Source organism: Mauremys mutica, chromosome 2 (genome assembly GCF_020497125.1).
Source record: "Mauremys mutica isolate MM-2020 ecotype Southern chromosome 2, ASM2049712v1, whole genome shotgun sequence".
Lineage (NCBI taxonomy): Eukaryota > Metazoa > Chordata > Testudines > Geoemydidae > Mauremys > Mauremys mutica.
In genome coordinates, this window is record NC_059073.1 from 158,654,394 (window position 1) to 158,681,129 (window position 26,736).

Sequence of the window (26,736 nt, forward strand, 5' to 3'; positions counted from 1 at the left end):
CCTTGTCCCCGTGGAAGACGGTGTATGGTGGACCCACCGTTAGAGCACGGAGCTCAGAGACTCGTCTCGCCGATGTAATGGCGACGAGGAAGGCTGTCTTCCAGGAGAGGTAGAGCAGGGAGCACGTGGCCAAGGGCTCGAAGGGGGGACCCATCAGCTTGGCCAGGACGAGGTTCAAATCCCAGGTCGGGGCAGGACGCCGCCGCACCGGTGGGTACAAGCGGTCGAGGCCTTTAAGGAAGCGGGAAACCATCTGGTTGGAAAAGATGGACCGACCTTCCACGGATGGACGAAAGGCGGACACTGCTGCCAGGTGAACTCTCAAGGAGGAGACCGCAAGACCTTGCTCCTTAAGGTACCAGAGGTAGTCCAGGATGGTAGGGACAGGGACCACGAACGGATTGAGGCCTCGCTGGTCACACCAGAGCGCGAACCGCTTCCATTTCGCCAGATAGGTGGAGCGAGTGGAAGGCTTTCTGCTCTCCAGCAGGACTTGCTGCACGGCCGCCGAACAGTCCCTCTCTGCGTGGGTCAACCACGCAGGTACCAGGCTGTAAGATGGAGGGACTGCAGGTTCGGATGGCGGAGTCTGCCGAAGTCCTGGGTGATGAGGTCCGGCCACAACGGAAGGGGGATGGGATCTCGAACGGAGAGCTCGAGCAGCAGGGTGTACCAATGTTGCCTCGGCCAGGCCGGAGCCACCAGTATGACGGTGGCTCGATCCCTCCGAAGCTTCTGGAGCACTCGGTGCACGAGCGGGAACGGAGGGAAGGCGTAGAGGAGGTGAGTCTTCCAGGAATACAGGAAGGCGTCCGACAGGGAGCCCGGAACGAGCAGAACAGGTGGCACTTCCTGTTCTCCTTGGACGCGAATAGGTCTACTTGGGGAAACCCCACCTCTGGAAGATTGTGTGCACGACGTCGGGACGGAGAGACCACTTGTGGGAGAGGAACGACCTGCTGAGATGGTCGGCCAGCGTATTCTGCACTCCCGGAAGAAAGGACGCTTCCAGGTGAATGGAGTGGGTCACGCAGAAGTCCCACAGGAGCATCGCTTCCTTGCAGAGGGGGGAGGAGCGGGCTCCGCCCTGCTTGTTCACGTAGAACATCGCTGTTGTATTGTCCGTGAACACTGTCACACAGCGGCCTTGCAGGTGGGAGCGGAAGGTGTGACAGGCGAAGCGGATCGCTCGCAGCTCGCGTACATTGATGTGGAGAGCGAGCTCCTGGGGCGACCAGAGGCCTTGGGTGTGAAGGTCGCCCAGGTGAGCTCCCCAACCGAGCGCAGAGGCGTCCATGGTCAACGTGACGGACGGGCGAGGAGGTTGGAACGGGACTCTGGCACACACGACCTCCCGGTCGAGCCACCAGCGGAGGGACTCGAGGGTCGGCTTGGTGACCGTGACCATCATGTCGATGGGGTCGCGATTCGGGCGGTACACCGACGCAAGCCAAGATTGGTGGAGGTGGAGTCGGGCGTACGCGGTAACGTACGTACACGATGCCATGTGGCCCAAGAGGCGGAGGCATGACCGCACCGTCATAGTCGGGAAGTTGCCGAGGTCCCGGATGAGGGAGACCATTGTCAGGTGCCGAGAATGCGGTAGGCAGGCGCGGCCCAACGAGGAGTCGAGAACCGCTCCAATGAACTCCACCCGCTGTGATGGAATCAAGGTGGACTTCTCGGCATTGATAAGCAGGCCGAGGCGTCGAAAGAGGGATAGTATGTCTGCCAACTGACTCATTACCCGCTGTTGGGACTGTCCGCGAATTAGCCAGTCGTCGAGATACGGGTAGACGTGTACCTGACGACGGCGGAGGGCTGCGGCTACCACCGCCATGCATTTGGTAAACACCCTCGGTGCAGTGGAGAGTCCGAATGGTAACACGGCGAACTGGTAGTGTGCGTTGTTGACCACAAACCGGAGGTAACGCCGATGAGGAGGATAGATCGCGACATGGAAGTAGGCGTCTTTCATGTCGAGGGCGGCAAACCAGTCTCCCGGATCCAGAGAGGGAATGATGGTCCCCAGGGTGACCATGCGAAACTTGGGCTTGAGCAGGTATTTGTTCAGCTCGCGAAGGTCCAGGATAGGACGCAGCCCTCCTTTCGCTTTGGGGATGAGAAAATATCGGGAATAGAATCCCCTGCCCCGCCTGTCTTGAGGCACTGCCTCTATGGCACCCACGCTCAACAGAGTCTGGACCTCTTGTAAGAGGAATTGCTCGTGAGAGGGGTCCCTGAAGAGGGACAGGGAGGGTGGGTGGGAAGGTGGGGGCGAAACAAATTGAAGGCGGTATCCCGACTGGACTGTTTGAAGCACCCAGTTGTCCGTTGTTATTTGGGACCACGCCGAAAAGAAATGGGAGAGGCGGTTGTAAAACAAATGGGGAGGATCCGATGGGGAGAGTGATGGGCCGTCCTTGGGCGTCCCATCAAAAGGCCTGCTTGGACCCCTGAGGGCCCTTGGAGGAGGCCTGGTCCTGGTTCCGTCTGTTACCAGACGGACGGCGGCGATTTTGGGCCGGACGCCTGGGAGTATACGGACGGTAACGCTGTTGCGGGAAGGACCGGGACGGTTGCTGCCGGAAGGACCTGCGCTGCGGAGCCGGCGTGTGCATGCCAAGGGTGCGGATGGCGATGCGCCCGTCTTTTAGGGTCTGAATACGGGAATCGGTCTTTTCCGAAAAGAGACCTTGCGCTTCAAACGGCAGGTCCTGCAGCGTGTACTGCACCTCCGGTGGCAGAGTGGAGGATTGCAGCCAGGAGATGCGCCGCATCGTCACTCCTGAGGCTATTGTCCGAGCACCCGAGTCCGCTGCGTCGAGGGCGGCCGTGATGGAAGACCGAGAAGACTTCTTCCCTTAGTCCAGCATCGCCGAGAACTCCTGGCGGGCGGTTGTCGGCAGGAGCTCTGTAAATTTCGCCAGGGATGTCATGATGTCGTAGACATACCTGGCGAGGAGGACCATCTGGTTGGCGATGCGCATCTGCAGGCCGCCCGCCGAGTAGACCTTGCGGCCTAGCAGGTCCATGCGCTGAGCGTCCTTGGATTTAGGCGCGGGGGCAGGTTGACCATGTCTTTCGCGGTCGTTAACAGATTGGACGACCAACGAATCCGGGGTCGGGTGAGTGTAAAGGTACTCATAGCCTGTGGGGGGGACTGAGTATTTACGTTCAACCCCTCGGGCCGTGGGAGGGATGGACGCGGGCGTTTGCCATAGTGTGGTGGCGTTCTTTTGGATCGTTTTGACAAACGTCAATGCCACGCGCACGGGAGTGTCTGCGCCAACCACATTGGTAATTGGGTCCTCATCCTCCTGGACCTCCGCGACCGGGAGATCCATGGCCGTCGCCACCCGGCGAAGTAGGTCTTGGTGGGCCTTTAGGTCAATGGGTGGTGGATCCTTAGCTGAAGCCCCGGCCACCGCCTCGTCCGGAGATGATGATGAGGACAAGGCCTGCACAATAACCTCCGTCGCAGGGGCTGCTGACTGCGCCTCGGTCGGGTCAGGCTGCACGGAGGACTGGCGGTCCTGTGGCACGGAGGACTCACGTGGAGGTGACGGGGGCGGGCGGCTAACCGTCGCCTCGGGGACTCTGCGCTCGGATCCCGAGTCTTTTGGGGGAAACGGTACGCCCTGCGTTTCGTAGTGGGCCCAGGGAACCCAGTAGCCCCACTGTTGAGCCCCCTGAGGTTGGGCGTGCGGGGTCGGTGGCAGTAACCCGTTGCTGTCAGCGCTGGAAGCTACGGATGCAGGGCGGGATGGCCAAGGAGGTGCTGAGGCGGTGCCAGATTGAACCGCCGACGGCTGTGGCCTATCCTCAGATGGCACCGAGGAACGGTGTCTGTCCGCACGGTGCCGGGACGGTGGCCGGGACCATCGGTCACCGCGGTGCCGGGAGCTCGACCGGTACCAGGAGCTCGACCTGGAGCTGGATCTGCGGTGCCGGGAGCGGCTGCGGGAGTCGCGGTGCCGAGAACGGTGCCGGGACGGAGACCTCCGGCGGTGCCGACGCGACGGCGATCGGGACCTGGATCGGTGCCGGGAGTGCGACCGGTAGCGGGACGACGACCGGTACCAGGACTGCGACCGGCGGCGGTATGGCGAACGGTACCGAGATCGGGAGCGGCGGGATGGCGACCTGCGTCGGGACCGGGAGCGTGACCGGGAGCGTCGTCCGTGCCGTCGGTCCGGGGAGGGCGGCCGGATCATCATCGCCGGCTTCTCTGCTGACGCGACAGCCCGCACCGGCGGTGCCGGGGGCCGGAGGCTCGGTGCCTCTATGAGCTGAATCAGCTCTCGGGCGGAGGAGTATGCCTCCGGCATCGACGGGAGTCGTGGCTCAACCGCGGACGGTGCCGGGGAGCGTGGCGGTGCCAGACTCGACGGCCCTTGCGGCGCCGGAGTCAACGGCTCGGCGTCTGCCTTGCGCACGGCCACCGCGGGAGTCGCAGGTGGCACAATTGTCTTGGCTGAGTCCTCAGCTCGGGACTTAGCGATTGCCTTCGCTAGCTTGCGCTTTCTAGCAGGCGAGAGCGAGCGGTGCCGGGTCTTCGGTGCCGCTGGCTGAGGCTGCGGGGCCGCGGTGCCGGAGCGGCTCGGGGCCGCCGGTGCGCTCTGCACCGATAAGGCTCTCGATGCCGGCTCGGCTGGTGCCGTGGGCTGGAGCGACGCCTCCATGAGGAGCTGCTTAAGTCTAAAGTCCCGCTCCTTACGCGTTCTCGGCTTGAAGGCGGAACAGATCGCACACTTGTCCGTCCGGTGACTTTCGCCGAGGCAACGAAGGCAGGCATCGTGTGGGTCTCCAACCAGCATAGGCCTCTGGCAAATAGCGCAGGGCTTAAAGCCCGGTGCCTTGGGCATGAGCCCGCACCGGGGGAGGAAAGGGAGGGGAAACCCCCCTAACCTTAACTCTAAAACCTAAGTAACTAACTATAACAACTATCTATACTAACTATAAACGAACTATATATACAAACGAGAGTAGCGAGAGCTAGGGTAGTGGAGGACAAAGAACACTCCACAGTTCCAACTGGCCGTCACGGGCGGTAAGAAGGAACTGAGGAGCGGACGGGCCGGCTGGAGTATATAACAGGCGCCATAGCGGCGCCACTCCAGGGGGCGCCAGCCGGCCCGCCGGAGTTGCTAGGGTAAAAATGTTCCGGAGAAGCCGTGCACGCGCGGCACGCACACCTAACTGGAATGCATAGGAGCAATCACTCGAAGAAGAATCCCCCATTATTATTGAGTTTTTTATTTCAATAGCCTCTCTAATCTCCCTGAGCATTTCACAGTCACTATCACCATCCTGGTCAGGTGGTCGGTAATATATCCCTACCGCTATATTCTTATTATTAGAGCATGGAATTTCTATCCATAGATTTTCTATGGTACAGTTTGATTCATTTACGATTTTTACTTCATTCGATTCTACAGTTTCTTTCACACATAATGGCACATGTCCCATGAAAAGGATTGACATAAATCACTTTTAAATTTCACAAACTCAGAGGGCATGGTTTTCTACATACTGTGGATAATGGATACCCATCCTATGATACCCAAGATTGCTGGTAATGTTATCAGATGAAAAGAGGCTAAGAGATAAACCTACCTAAAACTCGAAGACTGGCTGAAGATGAAACCGAACCCATATCGTTTGCAGCTATACAGGTATAGATACCATCGTCGTCTGTGGTCACACCAATGATTTTCAAGGATGCCTCTCCTAAATCACTGCAAAACACATTAGAATCAATCAGGGAGTTCTATGTCCTATTTAGAAGTCTCCGGCTCTCAACGCATCTTACATTCAAATTCAGCATTCTTACAATACACACCCACCAACTCCACTAAATAATGGTACATCCTAGCTCTGAGCATTTCAGAATGACATCTTGCAGATTTACATTAGAGTCAAAATCTTCATCTGCCAACTGGTCTCCCGTTCGCAAGCCCTCTGGTGCCTGAAGATCAAGAATTTCCCTTTTCTCCTGCCATCCTGAAGTCTCCATTTTGTAGCAACTTTTGTGTCAGGGAGTCCCGTATGGAACCATATAATACTGCCCTCCCCTGGCAGAGAGATCAGTACACACACTCGGGAGTACTGTGCTCTCATTCCATCACCAGGCTGGCCACGAGACAAATCTATTTGTCATCCAATTGCTTAAAACATAATGAAACTTTCTGCCACAACATTTGCTTGACCATCTAGTGTCAGGAAAACCCTGGATTTTCCTTTTTTTAAAAAAGGACTAGGGAACATTTAATTAGTCCTACTCTCAGTTCATTCAATCACCACCTCAGTATTTTTTTTTTTTAAAAAGGTCACCAAAAATAAGTGAATTTAGTGACTATGAAATAGAGTACTAATAACTATGGCTTGAGTCAGGTGTCAGCACTGTATCAGCTTCTCATTCAGGTCTGCCAATGAACCTCAGCCCTGCAAAACCCCTTCCATTCCAGCTTTATGCCTCTCTGGAGCAGAGACTGTGTTTGGTGGAAAGGACAAACATCTAACTAGCAGAAAATCTCACTTCTGCATTCAAATTTTTTACTTGCTGTTATTGCAAGTGCCACTAAAGTTTCCAACAACTGAAAGTTTATTCAGTGAACACCTTAGTATTATTTCCTCCCTATTTGTTCAGGATATTTACGCTGTGCATTTGATAGCACTCTGTGCGTAACCAGTTAGCCAGTTCTCCCAGTTGGTGTGGGTCTCTAACAGCAGCAAGGGAGAAGAAAACAATCAACCAACCAATTAATAAGGAAAGTGTGATGGAGCCACAACAATTGCCAGGCAGACTTAAGGAGCTGCAGCATCTTAAACTTCTTTTAACTGATTTTTTCAAAACTGGCTACATTTGACACTGGTATCCCTTAAACTCTCACCCCTTGTTTTGAAATCAACAATGCTTAGATCAGTGGTCCCCAAACTTTTTACTTTACACGCCCCCTCCCGGGCCAGGACGGGGGAGGGGGCTGGAGGGAAAGGGGAAGATACATGGATGGGGTAAAGGGGCCAGCGGCTGGGGCCACAGCTGGGGGAGGGGCTGAGCGCAGAGCCTTGGCTGGGGCCCTGGGCTTGAGGCCAGCAGCCAGGGCACCAGGGCTGGGGCCTGAAACCAGGGCCGAGCCAGGAGCGGAGATAGGTGGCACTCCCTTCCTCACCCCTGTACAGGCTGGCCCGGGCCCCAGCCGTGCCTCCCCAAACGTTCCTTCACACCCCCTTAGGGAGGCATGCCCCAATTTGGGGACCTCTGGCTTAGACAAAGAGCCAGAGCCCTTCCAGCAGTGACTCTTCTGCAATTTCACAAAGACATGAAATATTTCATCACAAAACCTTTAGGTCAGCTACACTCCATTACAATTCCTCGCAGTCCCTCCTCCAGAGCAAATCTTGCATTAATGAGACTATGGTTAATTTCTGAGATTTTCAAGATGTGTGAAGGTACCTCTAATGCCAAACAAACACACACTCACCCACCCACACCCAACACTGTATGATTTCTGGATTATTAGCAAACTGGAGGATTGGCAGCTAAAGCCTATTATATGCAGTCGAAGCACACACAGGAATTTGCACTCCATTTTTATTTATTTGGGGTTGGGGGAGGGAATGGAAAAAGTGAAATGGGCCTGAAGACAATGCCCCACACTGCAAAGAAAACAAGTCATTCTGCTCTCCACAGAACTCTCTCCTTCGGAATGCTGAAACACGCGAACACACTGCTGTACCTGTACAAAATGCTGTAGTGACTGTCACTGCTTAGGGTGTTATGATCAGGACCTTTCCAAGTTACTGAAGCTTTTGGGCGACCACAGACTTTACACCTAAAAACGATGGTCTCTCCTGTCTCACATGTGACCTCACCCAATGGTATTATAAACTCTGGGGGAACTGGAAAAGGAAAAGAAATTACAATAAGTGGACTGAAGTTACCCCCCTTTCATCTTGCCCTCCCATCATTCCAAGATAAAGCCCTGTATTTACAAGTTTGGGGCCTTTCCCTCTCCACTTGAAATACTTATTCCACGTGTCCAAGTGAAGCCTATAGTGTTAAGAGGTTAGACCAAGCAACTGGGACTCCGCAGAGTTCTAATCCTTGTCACCCATTCTCTGCATGAACTTGGGCAAAACGTTTTGCCCTTCTTATGCCTAATGCTACCCACAAAGATCTAACTGAAAACTAAACACTATCTGAGGTGAGTTTCCTGAGTAAATGCTATAGCGAGTGATCTAAATGGATGTGCTGAGGTTTTGGTGTTTTTTTTTTTTTTAAAGAAGTGTTAGCACATGTAACTCCATTCATCTGAAACCAAGTCCAATCTAATGGCAGGATGAGCCTGAGTAATCCCAAGGGATGAGAAGGTTACTCACCTTGTGCAGTGACTGAGGTTCTTCGAGATGGTTGTCCCTGTGGGTGCTTCACTTTAGGTGCCTTGGTGCCCTGCACTTCTAATCGGAGACTTGTGGTAGTGGTGCCCTGGTTGGTCGTGCATGTGCGGCAGCCAGCTTGCGCCGCTCTGAGTGGCTACCCCATGAGCACAGCCAACTGCCACTCAGTTCCTTCCCTACCCCAGAGGATCAAGCCGGCACTCTGAGGCAGAGGGGAGGAGGGTGGGTAATGCAGCGCCCACAGGGAAAACCATCTAGAAGAACATCAGTTACTGCACAAGGTGCGTAACCTTCTCTTCTTCTTCTTCGAGGAGTGTCCCTGTGGGTGCTCCATTTTAGGTGACTGAAGTGCTGTGCTCCTTGGTAGAGAGGAGGGGCTTCAGAGTTGATGTATGTACGGTGGAGAGCACCGCTAGACCGAAGTGAGCGGCTGCAGCTGACTGCTGTTCCAGGGCATAGTGTGTGGTGAAAGTATGGTGCGATGCCCAGATAGCTGCTTTACAAATATCAGTGATAGATACATGTCTGAGAAAGGCTATAGATGTGAACATAGCTCTAGTGGAGTGTGTGCAAAGTCCAGAAGGACTTTGCAGATTGTAATTTTGGCACCATAGTTTCATACAATTAAAGATCTATTTAGAAAGTCTCTATTTAGAAATGGTTTGGCCTCTTGATCGTTCTGTTGTGGATATGAATAGCCTGGATGATTTTCTGAATGTTTTTTTTTCTCTCTTCATAGAACGCCAGAGCTCTGCGGATGTTTAGCGTGTGAAGGGATGCCTCCCTGTTTTTGTCATGTGGCTTGGGAAAGAATACAGGTAAGTAAATGGGTTCATTGAGATGGAAGAGGGAGGCAACCTTGGGTATGAATTTAGGGTGTGGGAGTAAGATGACTGTCCTTAAGGAATGTGGTATAAGACGGGTGAGCCATTAGGGCACCCAACTCTCCCATTCTTCGTGCTGATGCAATAGCTACTAGAAAGGCGACCTTCATGGATAAGTGTAGGAATGAGCAGGTCACTAGTGGTTCAAAGAGTTTGCCCATGAGGGCATAGAGAACAAGGTTGAGGTCTCACATAGGGGTCGGGTCTGTTAATGTGGGGTAAGTGTTCTCTATACTCTTGAGAAAGCACTTAGTCAGTGCATGGGTGAAGACCATGAGTCCGTCCACCTTGTCATGAAAGCTGGTGATGGCTGATAAATGCACTCTGAGTGAGCTAGTCAAGAGGCCAGATTTTTTGAGTGTGAATATGTAATCAAGGATAGTGGTTAACAGGGCCAATTGTGGAATGATTTGCTTGTCTTGGCACCAGATAGAGAATCTTTTCCACTTGTGTGTGTATGTTTTTCATGTGGAGAGATGTTGGCTGTTAAGTAGAATGTCTTGGACCTCCTTGGAACAGCATGTTTCGAGTTCTGTCATCTCTGGATTAGCCATGCCTTGAGACGAAGTGCTGGAATGTTGGGGTGACGGAGGCGTCCTGTATCCTGTGTCAGTAGGTGAGGCAGGAGGGGATGAGTTCATGATCTGACAGCCATTGAGGTCAGGTATGGGAACCATGTTTGTCTGGGCCATGTTGGTGCAATCAAGATGACTCTGGATTTGTCTTGTCTGATCTTGTGAAGGACATGACTCAACAGAGGTGTCAGGGGGAAGGTGTAAAGGAGTGGGGCCTCCCATCTGATGAGGAAGGCGTCTCTGAGAGAGTTGTGTCCCAGTCCCACTCAGGGACAGTATTGTGGGCATTTGGCATTGTGGGTCATGGCAAAAAGGTCTATTAAGGGGAATCCCCATTGTTGGAATATAATTTGTGGATCTACTTCCCACTCGTGTGTTTGTGAGAAATTCCTGCTGAGGTCATCTGCTGTGGCATTCTGGTTTCCAGGTAGGTAGGATGCCATGATGTGTATGTTGTTGGAGGTGCACCATTGCTGGCGGACTGCTTCTGTGTAGAGCAGGTAAGATCGGGCCCCTCCTTGGTGAGTTATATAAAACTTAGTCGCCACGTTGTCTGTGAAAATCTGGACAGTTTTGTTGCGGATCAAGGGGAGAAAGTGATGGCAGGTGTTTGGAACTGCTTGGAGCTCCAGTAGATTTATGTGGAGATTTGACTCCTCTAGGGACCATCGGCCCTGTATGGTGCTAAGTGTGCCCCCATCCTACCAGACAGGCATCTGTGGTGATAGTGACTGATGGGGTTTCCCTTTGGCAGGGAAGGCCTGAGCAGACATTTGTTTGTTTTGTCCACCATCTGAGCATGTCTTTCACTCTGCTGGGCATTGTAAGCCGTCTGTTGATCGAGTGTCTGTGAGGAATGTATACAGTGCGTAGCCAGGTTTGTAGACCTTTCATATGCAGCCTGGCACATTTCACTACAAATGTGGTAGCTGAGATGTGTCCAAGAAGTTGTAGGCACGTTCTGGAGGATGTTTGTGGGCTGTGTCTTACTACTGTGATTAGGTTTGTTAAGGCAAGAAACCATTGTTGGGGAAGCCGTGCTGATGCCATGACACAGTTGAGGTGTGCCCCAATAAAGTCCAGTTGCTGGGTTGAGGTCAGGGTGGATTTCGGTAGGTTGGTTTGTAAATAGGGTTACAGTGGTGTGAGTGGCGTGAACTGTCTCGTCATTTGTCAGTGCTTTTAAGAAGGTAGTCATCTAGACAGGGAATATGGTTGCACCCTGCTTGCAAAGATGTGCTGCTGCAATGGACAGTACTTTGGAAAAAACCCTGGGAGTCGTAGAGAGGCTGAAGGGAATTACCTTGTATTGGTAGTGTAGGTTGCCCCGAATGAATCATAGGAATCTCCGGTGCGCCAGGTGGATAGTGACGTGAAAGTAAACATCCTGTAGGTTGAGGGCCGAGAGCCAATCTCCTTTTTGCAATGCCAGAATTATGGTTGCTAGGGTTACTATCATCTGTGTTCTCATGAACTTGTTCAGTTTGCCTAAGTCCAGAATGGGCCTCCATCCACCTGTTTTCTTTGGAGTGAGAAAGTAATGAGAGTAGAACCCCCAACCCCTGTGCTGAACTGGTACTGGATCCACAGCATCTAACTGCAGGAGATGATGTATTTCCTGCTGTAACAGGTACTCGTGAGATGGGTCCCTGAAGAGGGATGGGGAAGGAGGGTGGGTAGGTGGAATGGAAAGAAAGGGGATGGAATACCTCTTCTGTGTAATTTCCAGAACTCACTTGTCTGTGGTGATGGTTCTCCAGACTGGGTAAAAGGGTGTAACGTGGTCCTCAAATGGGCTGGAAATTAGAGGTAACTCTGGAAGTGGAGAATGTGGGGTTCTCGTGTCCTTGACCAACACTTCAAAATGTTTGCCTAGAAGTGGATGGCTGAGACACAGATAACTCCTCCTGCGTTTGATGGAGTCTCATCTGGTGCTGCTTGTGGCATTGATCATAAAGTCATTGAGGCTGAGTGTATGGGGCAGGATGGAATCGTTGATTGTAGAATCTGCCCTGTTTCTTTCTTGTTCGCAGGGATACAGATTCCAAGTGTTTTTTGTGTCGCATGGGAGTCCTTCAGGGTGTGTAAGGAGAAGTTTGTGCTCTCTGCAAACAATTTTTGTCCCTCAAAAGATAAGTCCTCTACTGTCACCTAAACTTCCCTGGGGAAGCCGGAGAGATGGAGCCATGAAGCCCTCCGCATGACAATGGATGGCAATGGAGCGAGGTGCCGTGTCAGCAGAATCTAAAGAAGCCTGCAGGGCAGTTTTGGCAATGAGGAAACATTCTGCTGTATTGGCTTTATATTGTTCTTATTTGTTAGCTGGGATGTGGTCAATAAAAGATGACATCTGAGAAAAAAAATGTGTGTATACTTGGCCAGTAATGCAGAATAGTTTGCTATGCGAAACTGGAGGGATGCCGATGAACAGGCTTTCCTGCTGAAGAGGTCTAGGCATTTCCAATCTTTATTATAGGGGGTGGTTTCAATTTGATGTTCTTCCCCCTTTGATTAACTGCCTCTACCACCAATGAGTTTGCAGTAGGGTTGGTAAACAAAAACTCAGCTCCTTTAGCAGGCACATACAAGAAGGTGGGGCCGTGGCTGAAGTCTGCCATACGGTTTTTGCTGGGGCCATGATGGCAGCATAAATGGGTAGTGCTATCTTGGCTGACGGAGAAACTTGCAATATATCTGTCAGCTTATGTTGAGTCTCTGGTAACTCAGCCAATGAGATGTCTAGTGAATCAGCTACTCTTTTAAACAAATCCTGAAAGGATTTGAAGTCATCTCCCAATGTGGGGTGGGGGGTGCGGGGAGGCGGCATTATTGTTTCGCCTGGAGACAAAGTCGGGATGTAGGTAGGTGGGAGAGTGTCGCCCGCTGGCCTGTCCACAGTTTCTTCAGCTTCCTCCTCCAGCAGTTCTGGGGAAGCTGGAGCAGATGGAGGTGATCGCTGTGTCCTGGATAGATTGGATGGCTGGGTGTTCTGGGCTCTGTATAATGCCCAGGGGTCCCAGTATGCCCACGGCGGTGGGAAGGCCATGGGAGGGGACACCCATTGTGGGGGTTGCCAACCCACACCCTGTGGCCGAGCGGGTCCAGGTTTAGGAGAGGGGTGATGAGGTGTGCCCACTCCTGTCTCCACTTCCTCCTTTTCATCAGTGGAGAGAGGAGGGGCCGAGCTAGCAAGTGTAGTGATAAAGCTTGGCCCTGACTCTGGCCGGGGTGCCATCGGTGCCAAAGAGCGGGTGGAAGCAATGAAGAGGTCTGCATGGCTGACAGACTGTTGCGGTACTGGGAGACTCAGTGCTGGCAGCGCAGGCAAGCTCAGGGTGGGAACCAGAGGGAGCATTGTTGGTGCCGCAGACTTGTCATATTGTATTGGTGAAGCAGGCACCACAGTGCTGCTCTGTGCCTGAGGTTTCTGTTCCCTCAGTGCCGAGCTATAAGGCTTAGTTTTGCTGCTATGAGAGCGAGACCGTATAGGGTCTTGGTACGTCCCTCAGGATGTCTCGGTACCGGATGGTCCTGGTGCCTTGCGGTCTGGCGCTTTGGGTGCTGTTGATATGGGGCAGTTTTTGCGGTCGGGGATTGCTTTTTTGGAGGTGAATCCTGGCATGGCGAGGAGTGAGATCACTTTTTTGTGGATTTGGTAGGACCAGGGTCCTTAGCAGCTATTTTTGAAGAGGACCCCATATCTCAGGCAGCTGCAGGTGAGGACTGGCGAGGAGGTGTTCCAGACTAAGGGTGGGACGGATCTCCTCCTCATTAAAAGTTTTAATTGGAGGTCTCTGGCCTTTCTTGTCCACACTGAGTTTCTTGCAGTGGGGACACTTTTGGGTAATGTGCATCTCCCCCAGGCAACGGATACACTGAGAGTGGCCACCTGTCACTGGTATTGAGAGTCTGCAGGTCAGACAGCACTTGAAACCTGGAGAGCCAGGCATGTCTGAGAGGCTAGCTGAATGAAGAATGGGAATAGTCCCAGTCTAATGCCTCTTCAGTGGCTTTCCACCAGAGGTGGGGAGAAAAATGGGAAAGTGGTTTGTTTGTTTTTTAAAATGTGAAAAATGAACAGAGAGATAAACAATGAGGAAAATTAATGAGAAAAGAGCAGAGATTAAAGGAACATGAGAGTAGATAAAGGCGCTGCTGTCATTCCGACCAAAACCAAGGGCAGTAGAGAAGGAACTGGGTGGTGGTTGGCTGCACGCATGGGGTAGCTGTTCGGAATGGTGCAAGATGACTGTCACGCATGTGCGACCAACTTGGGCACTGCTACCACAAGTCTCCGACTAGAAATGCAGGGCACCAAGACACCTAAAGTGGAGCACCCACAGGGACACTCCTCAAAGAAGAAACCTAAGGTACCTACGAAATTATGTTCTCTTCAAGATCTGGGCCTTGCCAGAGTAATTCACGTATTCATCACCTCACAACTGGATTATTGGATGGTGTTTATATTTGAAGATCACTCAGAAGCCAGAGCTGATGCAGAATGCTCTACTCAATCCAATATGTGGATGTTAGCAAAGTTCAGCAAACACACAGGTTTTCTGTTTACTTGAAGGTCAGATCAGCCCTTGCATTTGAGGTGCTCTTTTTAACATTCCCTAGATTTGAAGGTGAGGGAATGGAGGCATGGCATTCTTGGGGGAAGGTTCTCAATTCTAGATCTTGTTTTCCTGCCATGCCCAACAGCGCCAGGATTTTACTGGCCTTCTGTGTTAAATACAAGACCCATCTCTTTTTTCAGGCACAAGCCATATTGGGTAGGGAGAGGAAAGGAGTGGGTGGGAATCTGTTAGCAGTGGTGTCTTTGCCCATTTCTTAAAGGTATGTTATACAGTACAATATGTATTTGTTGTTATTTAATTGTGGATATATGTTCAAAGTTCCAAGATAATACCACAGCACATACTTCATGGATTGCCTCCCTTCCCCAAAAAACCTTCAAGCTTTTAAGATACAACACAGTCAATTCCTGACGTGTGTCACATCAAGCGACTATTTTTGGTGATGAAGCAATAAGGAGTGGTTTCTCCTACACTCAAAAGTCCCATCAGCAGATACAATGCAAAGTATGTTTTCCTCAAAATACAGTTATGGCTTTTAATTCTTAATTTTAATAATGGCTTTTAATGGCTTTTAATAATGGCAGTTATGGCTTTTAATTAATTTAATATGGCTTTTAATTATTAGAACAACTTACCGTCATAAATGTAGTTGGGGTTGAGAAGCTGAAAATGAGAGAAAGTGAATTAATTATTTCTTTCAAGTAACATTCTTAAAACCAGTATTATTTCCAATGGTCTAAAATGAAAACCATTTAGCACGGCAATGGGTTTTAGTCAGACCAACAAAAGCACAGAAGCAGCTGTTTTGGCACCCATACCAATCTCCCCATATTCACTTTGGAATGGCACCACAACCCCAAACTGGAGGATCACTTCTACATGCTCTGAATTTGGAGAAACAACATCAAGAACCACACATACCTGAGCCAAATTCCTCCTTGGTCTAATGCCACTCAGACCAATGCTGTTACACAAGAGACGAATCTGACCTATTATTTTAACTTACCCCACAGGATCATTTTTGAAATACCATATCCTTGTAGCATTTACCTTCACGGAAACCTTGTTGGCAAGTCCTTCTCGGGATTTGCGATAACCATTTTCTAGCTTGCCTTCCCTTTTGCCGTCTTTATCTTTTTTCTCAGATTTCTTCCTTAAACGGAGTGCTGTGTGCCAAGATGTTGACTTCCTGAAGGCAGAACATTAACATTTTGTTCAACTCTTTTGAGCCCTCAGCAGGGCATTGTGCTGTTTAACTTCACTTGCATTGGAAAATTTTAATGTTTGTAAATATCTAAGAGAAAAGATTGCAGAGTCCAGTCCTGTTGAGTATGGGAGCTGTAAAGGCAACTCATAAAATATCTTCAAGAAATCTTAGATTTCCTGGTGACCCTTTCATGCTAGAAGTATCAATTTTGATCTCAGAGTATTTCTGCAAAAAAGTTACAAAATTAAAGGATGCAGGGTAAGTACAAGAGACATTTTGCTTTTGTTTAAAACTGTAGCCAAAATGAAAGGCTCAATGAGAAGCATTGTAATGTATGGAATCTTACCCATGAAGCTAAGCCTTTCATAAAATCATGGAAACTGTCAGTCAAACACAGCAATGGCCTATCAGTCCTGTCTCTAACCACAGGCACCGACTTTTCAAAGCGATGGGGGGTGCTCGACCCCGGCTCCACCACTCGAGTGTGCCACGTCCTTGCTCCTTTCCCCCAGCCTCCTAAACACCACGAAACAGCTGTTCATGGCAGGCGGGAAGCACTCATTTGTGGAGCCCGCTGGTAGGCCAGAGGTGCTGGGGGGAGCCGATCAGCGGGCTGCCGGTGGCTGCTCAGCACCTGCCATTTTTTCCCTGTGGGTGCTCCAAGGCTGGAGCACCCATGGAGTTGGTGCCTATGTCTCCAATACTGACCAATGACAAATGTTTCAGATACAAACATAACCCCCCCATAAATTATCCAATTTTCCAATACTACAGTATGGGGAGAAATATACTTTCATGCCAACAACCACCTTTGTCCTTTAAAGCATAAGAACTAGCAGCCCCAATAATCTCATCTTAATTGGTGTAACTACAGTTTATTATTCTTATTAATAGAAATACCTAATCCTTAATAAATTATTCCATTTAAAGTTTGCCTTAATTTCCATTTCAGCTCTCTTGATTCTTTTATTATGGGAAAGGTTAAGTTTGAGTGTACAATTAGCCTTCTCTCAATAACATTAGGTAGCATTTCAGGAAAGCTCAACAGCATTTGTAATAAAGAAAACACCTGCTTGGTTTCTTAAACATTTCTATCATAGAAAATATCCAACCTATAAATCAGTTTTACAGACACCAAGACACACCAGATATCTTCCAGGACTTCATCACACATGATGTCCATTTCCTTCTGGAAGTTCACATAAACTTTTAGTTTAGAAAGCTCAAATCCTGATTTAATTGTAAACCTTTTTACAAAATGCTCAAGTAACATAAAACATGTGCAAACTCTCTTCTCTTCTGAAGAAATCCAGACACTCACTTGATTGTTCCATCATGGTTGTCAATGATGACTGCACTGGTATGCCCCAAGACATAGCCGGGAATCCAGCCCTCGGCTGCAGGGCACTGGTCAGTGGCGGCTCTGAACACCAAAAACATGTTCTGTTGGTTGCTGGCTAGAATTTGCACGACCTCTCCTTGGTAGACATTTATCTCATCCTCCTTCACTGCCGTGTAATCGTGTGTCACCAGCATGGTGGAGATATTGCTACTGCTGCTACTTTCACTCTGTAGTATTAATGGGGTAGGGACAGAGAAGAGAGGGGAAAAATGGGATCAAGTTTAGAGCTCACACACAGGACACTTAAAATTACATTGTACTGCGACACTAAACAATGTGTAGTCCAAGGAGTTTATCCTTCTTTTTGCACATGCCTGGTGGTCTACTGTGTCTTTGTCATTTACACAAATAAAACATACTATCACCTGCCATTACAGAAAGCTGGTGAAGAAATGAGGATTTACCCCTAGATTTGTTACTTTTATTTATTATTCTATGGATCCCAATTTTATTGAAGCTTCATGACACCCCCTTTTACTACCTACAAAAGCAAACTACAGTATATTGGATTATCCATTAGGAGGCATTATAAATCACAATTTGAAAGAGACCAAAAATTAAGGCTAATCAAAGCTGGGAAATTCAGCATTGCAGCAGATGATCATTCTCACTTTGCTTCATTTGTTGGATCTCAGGACAGTAGCTCAATCTTGCCTATTACGCATAATAAGGTACAAAAGGGCAAAATTAATTGGCTTTTGTTATTGTTTGGGCATATGCATTTGTGGGTAAAAAAACCCCACTTCTTCAAATGCATGGATCCACTACAGGCATCTGAAGAAGTGGGTTTTTTACCCACAAAAGCTTATGCCCAAATAAATCTGTTAGTCTTTAAGGTGCCACCAGACTCCTCGTTGTTTTTGTGGATACAGACTAACACAGCTACCCCTCTGATAGTTTAGTTTGTGTGGGTTTTTTATTCTTTATGTTTAAATGTGTAGGATGAGATAAATTACCTACTTTTTAGGTTTTTGTTATTTTTTTTAAACCCTCTCTCTTGCGGCCCCTCCCTGAAAAATAGAGCATTAATTGAGCATTTATAGCTATCCTTTTTCTCATATTCTATCAGTAAGTACAACCATTAGAAGCAAACGTAGTTACAAGCATGGACTAAACATTGTATGGGTATACCTGAATTTTTTGCCTTTCTCCTTAATAAGCATTGGTAACAAATGTAATGACTGATCAATGACTCAGATGATGTGAATCACACTATCAAAGTTTTTCAGCCAAGAAAAGTTACCTGTCCTGACAGTGGTCCCACCTGAAAAATCAGGTTTAGTTATTTCCTCTTGTGACTACCTTATGCTTGCTTCTGAAGTTTAATGAAAGTCAACATACAATTTCTCATCAGACTAACAAACCAACTCCATTCAGCTTGGCCCTGAACCATCCAGTTCCCTTAGGAAGGAGTTAAAAGTGAGCCAACCTGTAAACTGGGGGACTGAATGATTCCAGAGAATAACAATGTGGCGTTAAGTGTTGCTGCTCTGAATATATCTTAAGTCAATGACTATTATCACTACCACCACCCAATGGCTGGTCAATAGCCCAAAGACATTAAGCTGATGGTGAAAAGTCCCCAATAGAAAATGCACCCTGTGCTGGCAGTCTCAGTAGAGAGGGCAAGAATTCAACTGTCTCCCCATTATTAAGCCACTCCTAGCTGATCATCAATACAAGCAGTCTATGTCCTGAAATAAGGAAATTTCATTTTCACCTGTAAGTGAAAATGAAAATGGGCCACAATCTGCTCGATTACATCAATATTAAGTTTCTTCAGATTTACACCAGTGTAAATGATAGTTTGGCCCAGTGTTTAATATGCGGTCATGGTCAGAAGAGTAAAACCTGCTCGAATGGCACCTTCTTACTCAACACAACTGCTCCTGATGTATATTCTGAGTTATCATTGTAGGCAGCATGGTCCCACACACAGTGGACTGGGCTGGGAGTTCTATTCCCGGCTCTTCCATCTACCAGCTGTGCGACCGTGAGCATGTTACCACACCTCTCAGTACTGCTGTTTCTCCTAATACTTTTGTGTGTGTCTCGTCTATTTTGAATTCAAGTTATTAAGGGTAGGAATTCTCTCTGATTATGTGTTGGCACAGTACCTAGCACAGTGGGGTCTTTAGACACTACTTAAATATCTTAGTATTACCTGTAATACTGCTCTGGTGATTAAAGTAAGTATGTACTGCATTTCACTCCCAGTATCATGACAAAGAGCGCAAACAGCTCTGGGTGAGGGAACAGGATTTTATTCTGGGCTGCATACCCCAATAAGATAATTAACTAAATTCAAGTTAACTGACTTTGTATTACAGTTAACAATACTCAAGTAAAAAAGAACCCAGGTTGACTCCCTCACCCTAGGGAGAGCCAATGGTCCCTATAAACAGCATGTCTGAGGAGGGAGCATCTGCAAACTGCCTGCCTGGCCTGGGAGTGTGCACAGCCAGCCATCCAGCCAGAGAAAGGGCACGTCAACACATACAAATCCTGTTATCAGCTTCCTTAATACCAGTAGGGAGCATCTTCAATTTTTTATGCCAGCCTACGAATGTGCCCATCATATCTACGAAGGCAGGGAGATTCATCTAATTTCCAAGCAAGTCAATATATGAGCACAAATGCAGCCCCAGAAGGGAGCATCCATAAATTTCCAACATGGTCAGATTCATAGATTCCAAGGCCACAAGGGACCATTATGATCATCCATGGAACACAGGCCAGAGAACTTTCCCAGAATAATTTCTAGAGCATATAATTTCAAAAAACATCCAATCTTAATTTAAAAATTGTCCATGATTGAGAATCCACCAAAACCCTGGTAAATTGTTCCAAATGTTAGCTTCCCTCACTGTTAAAAATATACGCCTTAATTCCATTCTGAATTTGTTTAGCTTCAACTTCCAGTCACTGAACTGTATTATACTTTTCTCTGCTAGACTGAAGAGCCAATTATCAAATATTTGTTCCCCATGAAGGTACATACAGACTGTAATCAAGTCACCCCTCAAACCTTCTCTTTGTTAAACTAAATAGATTGAGTCCCTCGAGTCTATCACTATCAGCATGTTTTCTGACCCTTTAACTATTCTTGTGACTCTTCTGTAAACTCCAATTTATCAATATCCTTGAGTTGTTTTCCGGCAGCGGCTGCACCAGTGGAAAGTACAGAAGTAAAATAATCTCTCTACTCCTACTCAAGATTACCTAGTTATCATCCTCAACTCTGCTGACCATAGATTTCTCCATATGTCCCTTTGCTTCTCTTATCAATCTTCTGTAATTCCTAATTTCTGATTTATATTCATTACTATCAACTTCCCCTTTCTTCCATTTGCTATATATTATTTTTAAATTTTTATAGCTGCCTTCACTCCCCTTCTGTACCAGATAGTATCTTTTTCCTTTTTAACCAATATGGGAATCTAGTTACATGTTCTTAAACAATTCCCAATTATCATTCACATATTTCTGATTAAATTCTCCCTCCCAGCTGATTTGGCTTGTAATTGTTTTCAGCTTTGTGAAACTGGGACTATTAAAGAGCATCAAGTACACATTTATTAGTGATCTGGACTTTATTCTGTTTGCATATTATAAATGTGATCAAGTCATGATCATTTGTATCTAAGTTACCTCTAATTTTTAGTTCTGTGATCAGTTCCTCTTTATCTGCCAAGAAGAGGTCTTATATAGAATTCCCCCATGTTGGATGCAACACTTTTTGAGTTAGGAGATTGTCATAATATTTAGAAATTCCAGGGATGTTTTAATACTGACAGCAATACACCTCCAGAATATGTCACTTAAATGGAAGTCCCCATGATCATGCAGCTTTTTTTCCTATCCATTTATAATGGATGTGCAAGAAGCAGGCCATCCTGTTTGAGGGTCTGCAGCAGACACCAACTGATACCCCATCTTGTGAAAGCAGCAAAGAATCCTGTGGCACCTTATAGACTAACAGACGTTTTGCAGCATGAGCTTTCGTGGGTGAATACCCACTTCTTCAGATGCAAGCTTCAGACTTGCATCTGAAGAAGTGGGTATTCACCCACGAAAGCTCATGCTGCAAAACGTCTGTTAGTCTATAAGGTGCCACAGGATTCTTTGCTGCTTTTACAGATCCAGACTAACACGGCTACCCCTCTGATACTTGACCCCATCTTGTGCTTTATCTGATAAGACATTGCTCCATAAGCATTCAAGATCATTTTCTCTTGAGTTATCAGTGACTCAGAAACAGGTAATGCCATTTTTGACATAGAGTGTCATTCCCAGTCTCCTTTTGCCTGTTTGCGCCTTCCTAAATATGTTATAACCATTAATTTTAACATTCCAAACATGTGAATCATTCCACCAGAACTACTTGCAAACTGCTAGTACTGTCAGGGAAACTGCACAGCAATCTAGCCCAAGAAGGGAAAACCTGCAAAGTACCATGTCCCCACTACTTTTTCCCCATAATCCAAGCACTGTGTACCGTAAAAATTTAATCAAGAATTATTTCCACATACTTGACAATCCTACTAAGTAGAAATCTTCTATATTTTGAATAGGTGTTTCTCACAGCTCTTACAAGAGCCAGACTAGAAGGTGCATTTCATGTGTTTTTCAGGGTTTCCCCCTTTTCAGTTATGAAACAGAAACACATGCATACGTGAGTGCATGTGTATGTATATTTTTACACATATAATTTAACTACATCTATATATGTGTGTGTAAAAATGTACAAACACATCCACAAAGGAATACATCAAATTTAAGGACAAACCTTCACAGCTCATTTTCTCCAATTAGTAGATCACAGAGTGAAGTCACTAAGTTAAAATATGTGACATCACCTTGTATGATGACAGAAAGTGACATTATACATGTAAAATTAAGACCTACCTCTATAATCAAGCTAAAAAAGAGAAGGCGAGTTGTGAGGGAGAAGGCATATTCAGATACTGTTGGCTACTGTAGAAAGCAAACACAGAAATTATGGCCTCCCTTTCAAGTTTGCATGAATGTCCCTGTTCAAAAAATGGAATTTTAATAATTGATTTAAAGACTTATATGGGAATGACAGAAGAAATTGGTGTTTATTGCTTTAGTATACATAAAAATATCTTATCTTATTAATGCGCTATTCATTTATTGAAAAGACATCTATTTACCCTAGATATCACATTAACATAACATTCTGCTAGACTAAAGAAAAAGATAAAGGCAAGACAAAGCCAAACCAAATGAAAATTAGAAAGGAGACCGGATCAAATACAAAAGAATACATGCAAAGCACAATTTTTTTCCTCTAAGGCTATTACAAAGGTAAGTGTAATAACTAAAACATCAAGAGAGAGCTCTATATGTTAAACAATTCTACCAAGAAGTGCATGCGTTTAAAAAAGTATTGCAGGTTAGGTGATTTGCAATTGGTATTGTGTAGGAGCTGTGACAGGTACTGAAAAAACAAACACTTGTGAATACAACACTTAGTGAGGGAAAACCAAATGCTGGTAAAAGGCATGGTGACATGCCTATCACATTCACAGTGAGTGACATTCATTTGTTGTGCATTAAATTTGCACATGCCCCATGACCGCTATGTTGCGTTTCCTGGTGGACATCAGTAGAGGATATGGATTCTGTTAACCCTTTTTTCCCCCACACACAAAAAAGTGCAGACTAAAAGGTTGAATCTCCAGATGCCCTAACACAGTTTCTTTTACATAGGGGAATAAAAGCGTGGAGTGAATATTTCCACTTTCTAACTTTTTGGGGGCTGACAGTGATAAGGGTTTTTTTTGGTTTGTGTGTTTTCAGTTGATACTTGGAAGCTTCACTGACCTGATATGGGATTTAAAGATGAGTGAAAAGAATGCTGCAGTTCAATTAAGGCTGAAAGGAGTAAAATAAGGCAGCCCAGAGAGTATGACGTGGATGCCTCACCAAAGTCAAAACTATACAGGAAAAAAACAAAAAAGGGATGGATGTGTGGGGGGAAAAAGCCCCAAGACAATTGGCCAACCAGACATTTAAAAAATGCTGTTGGTGGCGCACAAACAGAGGCCATGTGATTGTCAAATTCAGCATGTTAATTATCTGCCTTCGGATTAGAGACAAAAAAGCAAGGAGAGCGAGTTAGTAGGAATCAGACTAGTGATTTATGTTTTCAGCAGAGGTGGAAGTCACAACTTTGTTAGCAGTTGTGTTGTGTCTGTATACATATCACAAGTCAGTTTTATGCATACACACACAGACATAGAATATATATTCTATTTGTTTGTGTAGAGAAGATATTGGAACAGTTGATTATTTCAGAGCAGTGCAGCACTGGAGAGCCAGAAGTTAGTATGGAGAGTGATGGTAACGCACAGAAGGGGAGCATGGGAAGATTTTAGAAGAGCTCGCAGGACAGAGGTGCTCCGCTCTTACCCCATTACTTTGGGTGGAGTGAACTGACTGCTCGCTGGTCGAGGAGCATGTGCTCATGCGGTCTGTGTCCTTGCTGTGTGAAGAGTGGCGGTGGACCTGGCGCTGGAGGGAGTCATTGTCCCCAGGGAAAGTGAAGGAGCCAGGGCGGCTGGCAGGGGATGCTGGGATGGAGCTCCAAAAGGAGCCCTTTTGCAGGGGACTGCTGGGTGGAAAGGTTTCCTTGCCAAAAGGAGAAGGGAAAGTCGTTGAGAGAGGAGAGTTCATTGGAGAGATGGCTCCTGGCCTTGGCTTCCCGAGCGTCAGAGATCCTACGCTGCTCCTTGAGCGACTGTCCTCCAAGCTGCCACGCAATTCTTTCTGGGCTCCGTCTGCTGACCCAGAAACGTTTCCAGCTGTCTTCCTGGGGCTCTCAATAACTTTCATCTTGGGAATCTGCTCAGCTTCTTTCTCAGGACCATCCGGTTCTGCAATGGGAGGGTGCCTGGCTGGCTGGCTGAGGCCAGTCTCTAGGGATGTGCTGTGGGGTGGCAGGGAGGGATTATGAATGGACATACCTGACATCTTGTCTGCCTCTGCTTGGGCGGAGGCTGCAGAGGAGAAGAGGACTGGGGAATGGTGTCTGACAGGCTGGGGGATCCGGGAGGGCCTGCTACGGCTGGAGCTGGTAATTCCACTACAGCTGCTGGGGCCGCTGCTGTTGCTGCTGCCACCGCCACCGCTACTGTGGTTCTTCTGATACTCAATTGGTGATGTCAAGGCTGCAATTTAAAAACAGGGGAAGGAGCAGCAGGAGTGAGAAGAGGGCAGGTTAAAGCTGGATATGTTTAATGCAACCTTAGAGTTTGATCACAAACAAACTTTATTCTTACACTACACCTTTAACCCACTGACCTCAAAATGCTTTACAGACATTAATGCTTCATGACATCCTTGCAAGGCAGGTTGGTGGGTAAGATTATATTCCCAAAATAGACGGGGAAGCTGCGGCAGAGGTTAAGCAATTTCTCCTAGGTCGCAAGTCGGTGGCTTAGTTGTAAATACCTGCCACAACTCCCAGCTCCCAGTTCTGTGCTCTAACTACCACATCCCGTTTCCAACACGTCTTCTTACATGATTTTTAAACCAGTTCTTTCACAGTGAAAAAAAATCTATGTTGAGGAAGAATGAGTGATTCAAAGCTAGAAACATTAGTGTGAAGGTCAGCGAACAGACGCTTTTGAGATCTGTGGCAATTACTAGCTTTTCCTAGCTTTCTCCTAGTGACACTAAATGTTACAGTACTAAATGCTGTTGAAAAATTGATGAAGTAAGGCAACTGAAATACATTTATAGTGTAATGTTAGGCTGTCACTTTGGTTTAGCTCTCCAAAAACTCCCATTTGTTTAAAGTGGATACATTATTTTCTCATATCAGAGGGACATTGTCATTTTTAATTCTTTCCTATAAAGCACTTTGAAATAGTTAATTACAGCCCCTACACAAGTTCAAACATTTGTTGGGAAGTGAAAACAATGGGCATGTCCCCCCCCCCGGCTGAAAGGCCTGCCACCCCAGAAGAAAGAAATCTTTTGGAGTATTACTTAAACTAGGTCAGATGGAATATGAAGGAGAGCAAGGAGTTGGAGCATCCAGTACAGAGCCTGGGGCAGAAAGATTAACACAAATGATTTACCATTCAAAAAATTACGCTGGTTTTCCAGAATTTGGTTGATTTCATGGATCCACAGTTGGCGTACGCCTGGACTGGCAGAATGCAAAACAAAGGTCTCCAAGACATCCCCTGTTCTTGATGTTAGTGCAAATTTACAAGGATCACTGTCCACGTTTTCCTCCAGGCAAAGACAACTCACCTTAATGAAAGAGAATTTATTGTATCTATTGTATTGCAAAGATACCACCAACAGCCCTAGCCAGGAGCTCTGAGCTTCTAAAGTCTTCAAAACATTTAAGATAATGATTATTTAATGTAGTCAGGATTACTGTAAAATAAATTATTAAATGAAACTGAGGATTCATGATGGATACTTGTCATCCTTGTCACATCACTTAAGATTTCACCCAGTCACTAATAGCATCTTGCATTTCAGAAACTATGACTCAAGGTCCGACAGAAGTCAAATGTGATCCATTCCACGGTAGCACAGTGAAATTCCCCTTAGTAGAGTCCTCCGCTCACTCCTTCCTTTTATTTAAAATACTATAGTAGTTTTGTACTTTAATCTGTAGTCTGTAAAGATTCCACTATAAGAAAGCAACTATTTCCAAACAAGTACAAGCTGCCAAATCAGAGCAGGACTATGAAGCATAGTTTGCATCCAGAACTCAGTACAGCCATTCAGATCAACCCATGCACATACCAATTTTACCCTATTGCTCAGAAGCCCCCAGTCAGATTACTGCTGGGCATATCCAACATAACTGTGCAGCACACTACTGCTTAAGGGCAGGGCTAAAATGTTTGAGGGAATCAGACTGTGGAAGTCGAGTCATGTGATTTGACAGATGTTCTAGTCAAGATTTCAGTACTGTTGGCAAGTATTCACATTTGGTTTGGGCTGAGATTTCTTGGGGAATAATACTTTCAAGTTACTGCCTTCAATCTTTAAGATATAGACATGTTACTATAAGGGCAGGTATTGCAATTATCTGTGATAAGATGTGAACACAGAGTTGAGACAGCCCCTTAGTGTAGGGCATATCAAGTTACAATGAGTACATTTATATTACTGTATTTAAGGCAGAAGTCGTCAGAAAGCCGGCATGGAAAGATTTTTATGTGCTGTCACAGCTGAGCACAGAATTGTTTGCATGTGTTTTTAGTAGTGAGCTTAATGCTACCATTCTTCTAGGTTTACTGGCAAAGTGAGTTGGTAGGTTGGTAGGTTCATGAGTTGGTAGGCCATTACCAGAAAATGATTACCTTGGTACCCCACTGTACAAACCCTACGATGCTCACAGACAACAGTTACCTTGATACTGTTTTTAAACAAGAATCCCGGCATGGAGAAACCTTTCTTTTTATCTAGTGGCTCACTGAATATGACAGTCTGCTCAAACAGGAAGACCCGCCTTTCTTTGCAACGTGGCAGAAGTCCCGTGTCCTGGTCTGTGACCAGGAATGTGTCCTGCAGCAGGAGTTTACCCTGGGCTACAATTTTACCCTAAAAAACAGAAGCAGAAACAAATTCATCCAATCCATTAGTTAATTTTTCTGAACCTCTCCAAGAAATAAAACCTCATTACAAG

General features: G+C 47.0%; 1 protein-coding gene across 2 annotated transcripts in view; it reads right to left on the minus strand.

Annotated features, from left to right (window-relative positions):
* The window catches only part of TRIO (trio Rho guanine nucleotide exchange factor), a 452,008-nt gene that overhangs the window by 19,158 nt on the left and 406,114 nt on the right, over positions 1-26,736 (minus strand). For both annotated transcript variants that reach the window (XM_045004406.1, XM_045004407.1), the window contains exons 46-53: positions 26,460-26,651; positions 25,163-25,340; positions 23,490-24,247; positions 16,971-17,218; positions 15,493-15,631; positions 15,078-15,105; positions 7,743-7,905; positions 5,620-5,741 (exon numbers count right to left, since the gene is read on the minus strand). In XM_045004406.1, the coding sequence (XP_044860341.1) occupies positions 5,620-5,741; positions 7,743-7,905; positions 15,078-15,105; positions 15,493-15,631; positions 16,971-17,218; positions 23,490-24,247; positions 25,163-25,340; positions 26,460-26,651 (1,828 nt within the window). The remainder of the gene's footprint in view (positions 1-5,619; positions 5,742-7,742; positions 7,906-15,077; positions 15,106-15,492; positions 15,632-16,970; positions 17,219-23,489; positions 24,248-25,162; positions 25,341-26,459; positions 26,652-26,736) is intronic.